General features: G+C 31.0%; 1 protein-coding gene across 1 annotated transcript; it reads left to right on the top strand.

Annotated features, from left to right (window-relative positions):
- Window positions 1–4,151: 4,151 nt before the first annotated feature.
- Window positions 4,152–6,524, top strand: TRIADDRAFT_57589 (uncharacterized protein; the record flags this gene model as incomplete). The annotated part of the gene is made up of 3 exons (XM_002113759.1): window positions 4,152–4,212; window positions 4,495–4,604; window positions 5,271–6,524. 3 exons carry the CDS (start codon window positions 4,152–4,154, stop codon window positions 6,522–6,524), a joined length of 1,425 nt encoding a protein of 474 aa, XP_002113795.1.
- Window positions 6,525–13,197: the final 6,673 nt, after the last annotated feature.

The raw sequence follows: 13,197 nt of genomic DNA, 5'->3' as shown, positions 1-13,197 counted from the left end.
AACCGTTATACATGCACTTGCCCTACCACTTGGACTGGACAACATTGCAGCACACGTATGTATTAAAAAGTTCATGGTATTGTCTTACCTAACACCAATCTCACATGAGTATTTAATCAACTCTATTCTAACTTATCGCATATTTCTATCTTGTAAACATTTACACTTAGGTATTTGCGTCTACGGTGGTATAGTCTATCAAGATAGTGTTAAATGGCCGGCAGATTGCAATGAGTGCAGTTGTTCATCCGGCCAAGTAACCTGCACACAGGTATAACGATTTCTCCAATTAATTTTCTTTATCGATGATGAATACCCTTATATTACTGTAAATTAATAAAAGCCTAAACTGGATAAATTTAATTATTAGGTTTGGTGTGGTCCAAGCAATTGTTCAGCAAGTGTTTCTTGTACAAATGGTGGTTCTTGCGTCTCTTACAGCGAATCTAATTGCCTACAATCGCCATGTGTCGCACAAAGCTACTGCCAAAATAGTGAAGATGGGCTTAGCTGCTTAAACTACCAAGGAACTGCTCCATCGAACTGTTATCGAGAAATCCATCAAATCTCTCCAGCTAAATTACCTAATGTAATTTATGAACTTAATTATTGTTTAATGAGCAATCAACTTCTTTTTACAGTATAATTTAACTTATGAAGCATTTATTACGGTACCGAATAGCCATAATTCTTTCAAAGATTAGTCTTAATAGTAGCTTTATTAGCTACCTAATAGAAGAATATCTCAATTTTACTTAAAAGTTTCTAATCAAGATAATTCTTTCCCAGGGTACTACCATCAACCAGATATGTGATCGATTAAGAAGAGTCCGGGTTTTGAAAAATTATGCTACAAATACTAGCCTTGTCTTGCAATGTAATGTAACAGATAATATTGGCACCGACGTTCGGATTGCCCTAGCTATAGTAAGTTTTTTCAGTTATGTAGGTCAGAAATATTCTTTACAAACGCTCAAATATTTAATTTAGCAAATCATTTCGTATTTTAAACCCGTATATGTCCGGTCATTACAAAAATCGTCCAATTTTTGATGAAATTGTACAGTGAATTAAAACCTGTCAGATAATTTACGATTTTACAAAATCTTACTTTATAGCAAACAAATACTAGCACAGATGATGCACAAAAGGCTATGCAAGCATTAATACAACACCTAGATACAAGTAGCGGCCAAATACAAGGATTACAAATATCTCCAGACACACGTGTTAACATAGGTAAATCAAAAATTCTTTCCGAATTAGAATTATTCACATTTTAAAATATTTAATAACGTTTTTACGAAAGTAGCCATTTTAGTAATATATTTAGACATTGATTACATTTTTAAAACAGCTTGTTTTTAACGATAACATTCATTTTTACTTTTAAGTATCTCCACTCTTTTTCGTCGCCATTTCTCTTGGTGTAATAGCTGCAATAATAGCTTTCGCGGTTTTACTACTCTTCATTTATTATCGTAATAAATATGTAGTTAGTAAATCAAAACAGTCTTTAGATCATCCATTGGTGGACATAAGTAACCTCAACAATAATCCAATCTTTAAGGGCAATCATGCTAGTAGTAGACAAAACCCAGCATTTGAAGGCAACGATGATCCAGTAAGCACAAGCATAAGTCGAGATACCAAAAGTAGTCCATATAATAGTACCTATATGAATGCAAAAATTGCTGATAGTGTGAAAAAAGCAGAATCAAACGGAGAAATCAAAAAAACAGACGATGATGAGGACGATGATATCCACCAAGTCTATTCTACTATCCCAAGCAATTCTATCAAGACATCCATATCCTATGCTCAGCCCAAATCGACGGCGGTACAAATTGATAGAGTGAACCCACACATGTCTTCCCATGACCGAGCTAAATTAGACCATACTGGTGCACTAACCACCATTGACGAAGATTCTCAATTTCAACCGGATGAATTCGACTCTAGCACAACTGATACTTCCAGTGATAATAGTACTAATGGAATAATTAATGCTAGTTTTTCAAATGGAACTCTAACATCAATGTCAAAATCAAAGGCAAATATAAAGGAGGAGGACAGAAATGACGAAGATTATGGTTATTCCAGTCTTGATAGTGTAGCTTCTACGTATAAGAAAGTAACACCCGATGCAGTTAGAGCCAAACTATCGCAAGACCAAACATCAAGTCCTATTTACAGCGACAACCATACCTATAAAAGTAGCTTTGGTAACAATAGCATCTACCAAAGACCAATTTCTATTCGAAAACGTTTAGAAAGCCAAAACAGCCAAGGAAATTCAACAGTAAAATCTTCTTTCGACTAATAGTGCGATATATAGGCAATTATTTATACCTCCAATAGTGCTGTCTGTAAATAATACTAATGAGCCGCAACAGACGCTAGTTTTTAATTTATCTTTACCTATTATCGCAAGATATAGCCAGTAATAAATTTAATTCGTTCGCAACAATAAATATGAGCCTACGTGATGATCATAAACGTCTTATAATATTAGTATTCATTAATATCTACTAATACAATCAGTTTAAATAACTTACATAAATATTTTATATTCATAAAACTCTATGCATTGCGAAAAATTGACAGTTAGAATTATATTACTGAATATTTTCTTACACTATAGGAGCTTACCGATAATAATACAATCCTAACATCATACGATAACTACAATTTCACCTTTATTATTGTATCGATCGATAATATCGAAATTCGATCATTAATATTTGCATTATAAACGCGATAATTTTACAATTCATAACTTAGCTAATTTTTCAACATACAGTAAACGCTACTTTCCAAATGTTTAAAATTTTGTATAATCATCGAAATTTTATCGAATACATAGAGGATGGTATCGTATATTATTCCTATCAATGTTACATAATATCAAATTTGCTAATACTTCATTACGATAATCTCCGTTTAAGATCATATACTTCCATTTTACAACCCATCATTTGTAGCTGATACACACAATAATGAGCTAGTTGATATTTAATGATAAATGCATTTAAGTTGAATTCTTCAAAAGGTATTCAATAAATCTACCATCACTTTGATAATCTTAGTTTCTATGCTGTGTCCAGGTCTCTAGTTAATAAAGTAGAGTAACTATGGAGACACTACTTAGTCTCGTTCCAGTTATCTGAGAGTTTAGAAGTATTTACTTGCTACGATCTAACACTACTCGGGCGTAAATGAATCGATCGATGGAGGCTACACGTACAGTAAGGCTAATTGTAGCTTAATTATCAAATGTGCAATTTAGGTATTCCTTTCAAGAAGAGCTTTGAATGTAGCATCGATGTCCTCGTTATTGCAATATACTCAGTAGTTTAATCACGAGTCACCATGACAACAGATACGATTGTACCAGATCGATCTAGAAATATTGTAACATTTGAGATCGCATCTTTCTATCTGGTATCTGAGAGTCAAAAGTACCTGGAATTTTTACTATTAATCGAGCCCGTAATACAGTAATCAAAATGATAGACAGAGCTCAAGATAAATAACATAACTCAAGCAATGCACAATCGAGGTGTCCTAGTCTGCATATCGTTTAAAATAATATTTAAAAAATATCAATACATAATTACATCGCGCTTTACGGCACTGGTATACTTATATATCGTATATATTGATATACAGATGCTATACCTAGCGTTGCTAAGCTATGAGAATTTTTAAGAACTTTTTCAATTTTAAGCATGATAATAGTCATAAAATGCTATTAGGACATTACAGTTCACGATAATTTACGCCTATATATGCTGATCAAATATCTATTTCAGTCATTTCGTTTCTAATTTCAGCCACTTATATATTAATACAAACGTACAATTACTAGCAGATTACAAATAAAATATCGAAACGGTAATTGTAGGTATGGATTACCACGCTTATAACACCATGTATCTATTTTATATGAATTAGACATTATTACTACGATATTTAAAATAAATTTAGCCATTTTTGGGTTTAAGATGCTTAGTAACGAATTTTTTGTACTTAGAAATCTCTGATTAATTACAATTATTCTCAACATGAAATTAAAATTTTAATATAATTAATTGCCTTATTACCGACAACATTACTACCTGGCTGATCTAATAAGGTTTATAAAAGTTATGGACCAAAGTGAAGGGAATGAAAAATGTAACGATACGCTTGAAAGCTCATGGTATTCAGGTTAGTCTATACTGCTAAGTATAAATTAGAGTGCCATCAATCTAATTTCATAAATTGATAACGAATTTAAGAAGTATTTTCTTACACTAAAATGAGAACAATCTTTCTTAGGGAAGAGGCAGTCTTGCTTAATAAAGGATTTACAACCCACCAAAAGTAAGGCATATTACTTATCAAGCAGCATATTGATGTAGTAATAATCCTTATTTTTAAATGAGAAAGAGTTTTCTATTCATAAAGTATAAAGCGCGTAATTAAAGCTTGTATATATTCAAATTTTAGAGCTTTGTTCATCTAGCTCAAGTAGAAATGTTCAAAGTCAAGATGCAGATGATAACGACAGCGACATAACTGTCACTGAGGAATCTTTCGATGTTGTTCCTAATTTTAAGGTTTGTTAATACTTTAATATCAGCATCATTTTCTTCTCAATCTAAGCTTTCTCTCAATTTAATTGTTATTCATATGAGAAAATAATTTAAAATCTCATTCCTATATTCATAATATTAGAGTAATCATCTATTGATACAACTTCGCAAAACTACTTTAACTAAGTAGATCTAGCATCAGCCTCTTTCGAATTTGTTAATTTTGGTAGAAAAGCAATCAATATTTATAATACTACAAACTAATTGCTGAAGTTAACCTTATATTACATTCTTTTCTAAATAAGAACTATTTCAGAGTTATTCTAAAGATCACGAATTAATAACTTGCTACGACAGAAATGCGTTAATATTATCTAGATGATCAAACTTCGACCACTGATAGAATATTTATTATATCATCAACACATTGCATCGATTTCTAATAGCATCCGCTATTGCAATTATTCAGAATTCCTGCACATGAATCCTAACCTAGTCTTTCTTATCAAGAATTTAAATTTCATAAATTTTCTACCAATCTGGTATCATTATAACTCAAATAACTTGCTTCAAGATCTCTTTACACTTTTTAGACATCAAACAATTGATATATGCCTTATAATGATAGTGTAGGGTATGTCTACGTTGATTAACTAAAGCAAAAAACATTATTTTATTTTCATGAATCAGCAGAATAAGCTAGAGACGGACACAATTCAAGTCACTAGCATTTCTAGCCAGTACTGTGTTAAAAATAATAAAAGTGACGAAGAGAATCAACTGCAAAATCACAATGAATTTGTTCGCGAAAAACGGACTATCAAAGATAAAATGAGAATTGGTAATTGGCAAGATAAAGTCCGAGGAACTCCTTTTCGACCAAGTCGGAGTGTTGCGAATCAGAATTTAAAAGATTCTGGGCTTGATCAACGCTATGATAATTGCTCATCGTTGGATGAATTTTTTAATTACCTCATTGCTGATGGAAAGCAGCGCTCATATAGTCAAAAAGTAACCAATTCTGTCAATCGCTTCTTATATTGGTGTGCCAATGGTCAAGAATTTAATTGGCAATATTTAGCAGATACACAGCTTATTAATAAATATGCAAGTATCTTAACAGATGAAGTTAAGCTCTTTACATCATCTATCTATAATATTGTCTTCAGTCTTAAACGAGCAAGAGAATATGCCATTAAAATGGGAATGATTGAACAATTAGACCAAAGCGAACACGATATTGTTAATAATTTATTAGATTCCTATAAATCCGATAAGCAAAAGCGATGCCGTGAAATTCGCCTTTCCGATAAAGGAGATTATTATTTGAACCCAATTACCCTATTTAAGCTAGTTAATCGTCGTGATAATCGACTACGATACGATATGATATCCAAATGGGCGTTAAAATGTAATCCTACCCCAGGGTGGCAGTCTGTTGAATACCAAGGCTATACTTTCGCTTTACGTTATACGATTGTTCAAGTGTTAATTTGGTGTAAAGCAAGATTGATTGCATTGTGTAATATGACCTTTGACGATATCGAAGCTGCTAAAACCGATTGGCTAGACCAAGATCAGGAAGTCACAATTACGGTATATGATCACGATGTTAACGACTACAACGCAATATATATTACTTTAACAGGCTATCCTAAAGTGGTCTTTTATAATTTTTGGCGTTATGTAAGGCGTTGCTTACCCAAAATAGTTGAAGGAGATGAATCTTACGTCTTTTTAAATTGCCGTGGTAGACGATTAACCACATCGAAAGCTAATGAACATGTGGAATTTTTCTTTGCTGAATGTGGCTTACCCAAAATTAATACCAGTCGTTTGGTTAAATCCTTAAATAGAGCTCTTCAGCCTGAATTCTTCTATCAACTTAAAACTAAAAATTGGCAAAAGCTGGACGACCTACTACGCGTTCAAGATTATACTTAATTCTATCAATTTTCTCATGATTGCTTTACTATTTACGGATATTTAACGTGAAGAAATTGATATTCTTGCCCTGTAGGCGTTACTCTTGAAAATAATACAGCAAAGCAGTATTATAGCTATTCCATATTGATAACACTAACTCTATGATTCCAGTGCACAAATCTTTTCTAATCGTTATTCAATATAATTAGAAATTTCCGACATTTCTATCAATGAAATATTTTGTCATATAATTTCTATGTTCCATGATTCCTCTTACAATAAATAAAGGATATCTTTCGCTCTAAAATATATATCAGACAGCTTTTCATAAGTTATCTATTAATTATAGGGCAATTAAATGCCATATTGATGATATCGCAGAAACAATTGAGATCTTGAGCATTCTAGTTATATAATGACACTATCGTGAAGAAGAAAAATTATTTCAAATCGGATATGATAAAAACGACAGATTATACTATGAATAGGTATAGCAGTATCCATAAATCTTGCAGCTGGAGTGTTTATGCTTACCCCGCTAGGCAACGTTGTGCAGTAACGGTCCAATGATTATCTTAGAACAGTAATCTTGCAAGATCATTATTGTAAATGGTCGATATTTTGCATTTAACTAGTGTTTACTTATTAACTTTGCAAAAGCAAAATCTACAGAAAAGATTCTGGATAGCCATGAAAACGACATCAGCCTTAGCATATTCGTATGCTATGCCGATTGGAGCCTTTAAAAGTAAAACGTTAGAAATTACAATCGTACAAATACTATTCCATAGCAATATATTTAATATGCTCGTCAACAGCGATGACTTATGATGTACGTAGCGTTCTCTTTAGCTCATTAGAAGTTTTTTAATAGAACCGATTTGCTAAGAGCCATTTCACGGTTCAAAAAGAAAACGGCATAAAAATTTAATAAGCAAGCACTAAATGTATGCTGCGTATTAGTATTACCCATAAACATCATTCATATTACAGGAAACGACAATTCTAAACCCGCGAGCATGAAAAAGTTTGCCTTAACACAGATAAACTTATCACATATTGTAATTCTTAAAAGTAATCGATGAAGCACTCTAATATTCAATTTGCAAGATGATTATTAAGCGTTGCAACAAGCATAAGAAACCCTATCTAGTGACCATAGTAATTTTTCAGCTTACGTTATAATGAAAATATTCGGTATTACTTCGCATTATAAGCAAAATCCTGGAATGGAACGGTGGATAGCTATCGTCGATGAAATTCTTTGACCTTAAAACGAATTTGAACTCCTCTGCAATATTCCATTTAACGATTATTGAATCCGCCATTCATTGGCCTATTCGCTAACGACAAGGCAAAAAAGTAAAGATTATGCATAACACCTGAATAGAAATAAATATAGTATCAATGTTTAAATTAGTTTAAAGTAGTTGATTTCCGCAACCAGAGCCCACAAGCTTCGTTACTTTCACTGGGAAGTAAAAATGTTAATTTACAATACTAAATCATTTTGTTACAGATTTCAGTTTAGATCATGTACGTCATTTCATACTTGAAAATTTATAATTAATGTAGATCCATAACTACTACATTCATTCAATAATTAGATTTGTAGCGGCATCTACAACTATTTAGAGACACAAAACTGGAGGACTGTCACAAACCAGCTTCGTGACAAAGTTAACGTAAAACAAATCTCTAAATTACTGTACTCTCCGGGATTCAGTATCCCTTTACTATCTTACAAGAATTTAAAAGTCTTTGCTGCTACGTTAAACAACTACAAAACTCTGCTTTATTCAATTATCTGCCGAGCTTAAATATCCTTCAGCAGCTGCTATCATGTATGAATCATAACGGTTCATGAAATTTACTTCATATTGGATAGATAAATCAATACAGAAATTATTCATAATCCGAGACATGTACTGAACGATTCTAGATAATTAGATTATAGTATGTCTGTACACAAAATTATTTATAATATCCTTTATAATTGAATATCTTAAGGATATTCATCATGAGTATTACAAGACTATAATCAATTGACATTAGTTACCTTATGAAAACTTTCACTACAGTACAGCATAATTTACTGCAAGAAAATACCAACCACCGTAGTTTTTAATGTAAGTCATTATTAGCTATTTCCTTATATAAATCTTAACCTCCAATTTTTGTCATTTACTTTTTACGGTGATGTATACAGTGATAAAGACATAATAGAAACTCATAATTGTGTAACTCTCACTGTAATGATATTATATCTTGGGCTACTGTAGCATACCAGTAAGGACTAATTTTAATTTCTCAATCAAGCTAAAATAACCATTTAGATATTTGCTATGCTTTAGCTATTTAGCTGAACTCCAGTAAGTAAAATAATTTCTTTCAAGTTGGGCCCTTCTGAACGCATATCATCACAGAAATAAACTGTGCATTATCGAACAAATCTCACAATATTTTAAAAAGAGTTATTTTTACGTATAAGACATTTCATTTTGATCGAGTAGTTAATAAAGTATATTATGGTAGATTAAAATCTTTAAATTTAATGGTGATTAAAAATTTCACCTACTTCCAAATCGGACCAACGAACATTTATGCAACTCGTTATAAGCGAAATACATCACAGAACCATTCAAAGTTTATTGCTAACTCTTATTACAATTAAAGTAATATAATAACTGCCAATGTATATCATACAACAAAGTTTTTGTGGAACATGGCACTATTTCGGCTTACTACACTTCGATGATATCTTAAACGTCATCGCAAAAGGTATTTTAGAGGGCCTTTTCTTATGAATAATGGTATTTAATTGATAAAGCCATGGCTATCAATTCCCTTAATACGGTATACAATTACGAAGAAACGAATTTTACATTGATATTTTAGCAAAGCTACAATAATCGCGTCTACTAGTATATTTGTTATATTACAATTCTTTATAGTGGTATGCCAACTAAACATTAATTTTACTTACATTTTCAGTTGCATTAAAACAATCATGTACACCTTAATTGTACTCAGAATTGCTCGTTGAACTTTCGTAATCATTTATGTAATAATAGTGTTATGATCTAATAGATCAAACATAATATTCACGTATGTACATACAGATTGCCATTTGGCATTATTAGATAGACCATAATAACTCTGCATACACAATAATTATTCTCTAAATTTTGGAATGGATGACAATCACAGCTTACGTTTAGGTTACCCTTTGCATTCTTAATAGCGCTACATAATTACCTTAGATATTGATTACTATCACGCTGAATAGTTAGCTAGGTTACAAAATAAAACATGCCTTGATGCAATTACCATTCATGATGTTTCCGAGGAATAAAAATATCGAGAACGCCAGATTAAAATTATTAACACTGAAAAATATATTTATAACGCTTTTTCTTTTTAAGGTAATTTCCGAAAAATATATTGATGAATTATTTATTTGATGTTTCTTAGTCCTACGTGGATAGGATACATTAGTTAATTATTGAACAAGCATAGGAGTTATCACATTTGCCGTTCAACCTATTCTTTACTTTTAAGCTTTATAGTCACCTAAGCTAATGAGGTACCCTATGGTAACAATAACGAGGTAAAAACGTTCCGCTTTCAAATACTCGAATTTCTCGGAATATAAGGATATCAATTCTATTGTAGCGGTTGCATTCACTATCTTAAGTCAATAAAATAAAATTAGTATTCTACGGATCTTCTGTTGATAGAAATTATTTCAATAAACTCTACTAGCAATCTTTAATTTTTAATTTTAATCTAATTTCATTTACAAACTCATAGGATGTGGGTTTATGGCCATAAAAATCAACTGCCTCTGAGAAAATTCGCCTGCAATACTCTTAGTGATATTCGAGACTTGAGTAAGGCAAAGATATTCTTTGAATTTTTAGTTAATTTTAATCAATAGTCTAAGCATATCGATATTCTTTAGCTTCTATTTTAAGCAAATTATACATGATTAAGGCCGTTGATGAAAACCTTTCACTCAGACTAAACTCCGACCAATGACGAATTTCCGCGATAATGAGGAAATAGCCATAATTGCTATAATCAAATTAGAGCATTTTATAAAAGTATAATTGAATTTTGATTCTAGTTATATCCTGTCCTAGTTGTTCTGCTATGGCAACGAAATATTTAGACACTATAATTGACATTGAGGAGCTGAAAGCAAATATTGCATCAGAACATTTTATATAGCAACAAAGAATGATTAATAGATATTCTACGTGATACAAATATTAAGCGGATATCCCACATGCTCCAATATTTATATTGTATAGCAAGTTTTAAATATTATTTAATTTTTTATCAAATCGGAAGATATTAAAATAAACAAAATCAAATAATGCTGGTCTTTTTGATAATTATAAAATTTCAGAAAATGATAATCTATTTTCATCTGATTTGAAAAACTATTACCGCAAACAGAGCACTGCAAATACCCTAGAATACAAAATTTGCTGATATGTTCTTATTTGTTTTTGCAGTAACTAAACAAAAACTACTATTCAGCTGATAAACGTAGATATGGTGAAACGAAATTGCAAATTTTAAGTTCAAAATCAGAGGGGTAAATCCCAGTTAGAATATAAAAATTATTTTATCTATTAAATAGGAAGGGAATAATGCTAAATTTATTATTAATCGTTACTAGCAGCTTCATTATTTAAAAAAATAATAATGGTGCGATTATAGTGCTAAGGCCTCAATGAATAGTACAATATTTTTTAATCTACCTTCTGCTAATACAATAACAAATAGCAATACAGCAATATTTCAAACAACGAATCCTTTTATTTTCGGATTAAGTAAACTTCAGGCAATGGCCGCATAAAGCTAGCTTTCATAATTTCATAGTAAGTATTATCCTTTCATAGCTTATCTAAAGACTAATATTGACAAAGATAGCAGTTTTGCACCACTTTGCTAATAGCAACCCAAGATTAAATCTTTTTAGCAAATAATTAAAATAAACCAAAGGTTCAAATATTAAAATTAAAAATTAAAAAATTAAATTCCCGGTACTGTAATATTAATTTCATAGTCAACTTTCTACCAGTTCTTCATCTCGTTCTTATCTTTAAAACTATTTTATCAAGTCAAATACTTACACTATAGGTATAAAGTTGTAGGAAATAATCCTCTCCCGATCTTAAATTCTTAAGCATTAAATTTTTAGTCATGTCAATGGCAATTAAGATATTCCGATAGTTGACATATAATCATATTATATATGCAGTCATGCACGTTAGCAAATTCTCATCATTCTTATTTTTTGTTTATTCACACTATTCTTTGATCATTTTTTGGAAAAATTAAAGCGTAGTAAATTATATCACTAGGATTTCACTTCGAATAAGAAGAGAATTTAGCAAAATTTGCGCATCTAATTACAGTTGGATATGCGCTATAACAAATAATCTAGTCAAAACGATGAAAAATTGGTTATAACGTAAACGAATTTTCTGTGATAGAAATAAGCTATCTGTCTAAATTTAATGTCTAAACGTATATTTTTTCCTATTCTTTTAAAATTAGTAGCTGCATTTTCATGCCTAACAAATCAACTTTTCAAATATTTACTACGGATGCCAATAATAATAATGGTCTACTTATTTACGTAATATCTTTATAAATGTAAATTACATAATGGTCTATATAATTATTAGAACTCAACAGCGGTAAATAAAATTGTAAAATATCAAATTCAATATTTAAAATATATGTGGCAATTGCAGTGATAACATACACTCACTAAAGAATTACATCTGTATTTTCTATTGCTTTATTGCTACCTCAAAACTATTAGGAAGTCTACTGATGAGAAAAGTAAAAAAATACGGGACAAAATATCATTGTGAAAACATTGATTCGTTTTTTCATATGCGAACAACAATAAAGATATGCACTCGCACGGATTCAACATATAATTATATCTATAGATATTACATAGTTTACTTCTGGAAATTGGTCAGTTACATAATTTTCGTGGCTCTTAATTCACTGAACCAATTATGAAAGCCAATCACACAGCTTGATAAGTACCGTAACTTTAAGATAAAAACAGTCACTGCTGAGATCGATATCAAATTATAAAAATGGCGATTTACTTGCATATTAACTTAAAAATAATATCACGCTCATAAAATAATCCCATGTCATGTAGTGGCTTTTGTAAACAAATACATATCGGATTTTCGTTCGATAATACACCTTGTCATTAGTTGATAATATCGTTACATGTAGTAACATTCATAATTTACTTTATTTATGCACTGATAACTAATGTTACTAAAACAGCACTATAAATTAACTACTTTCTAATAAAGCATAAGTTCCGATTTTGTATTAGAAGTGAAATATGTACTTACTATACGCTCCTGATAATGAGAAATCATTAGTATGTATAGCCATAACGCGAGCAGATGTCTGGGAGGCCAAATCTGGTGGTAGACTCATAGTTCCTAGTGGCAGTTTTAAATTCTTCGTTACAAAATTCGACTTGAGGTATCCGTACACATCACTAATATATTTATTTCTGTACATATTCAAATAATAACCAGAATTCGTAGCGATAATAAATTAATAATGATCAAGTAATTAGATCAATGAACAATAGCCGTCTTTTTTCTATTATGAAACAATGACAGGAACT

Source organism: Trichoplax adhaerens, genomic scaffold, assembly GCF_000150275.1.
Source record: "Trichoplax adhaerens TRIADscaffold_6 genomic scaffold, whole genome shotgun sequence".
NCBI classification, from domain to species: Eukaryota; Metazoa; Placozoa; class Uniplacotomia; order Trichoplacea; family Trichoplacidae; genus Trichoplax; species Trichoplax adhaerens.
Note: the sequence above shows the minus strand (reverse complement) of the source record. Positions and strands in the feature narration are given on the sequence as shown.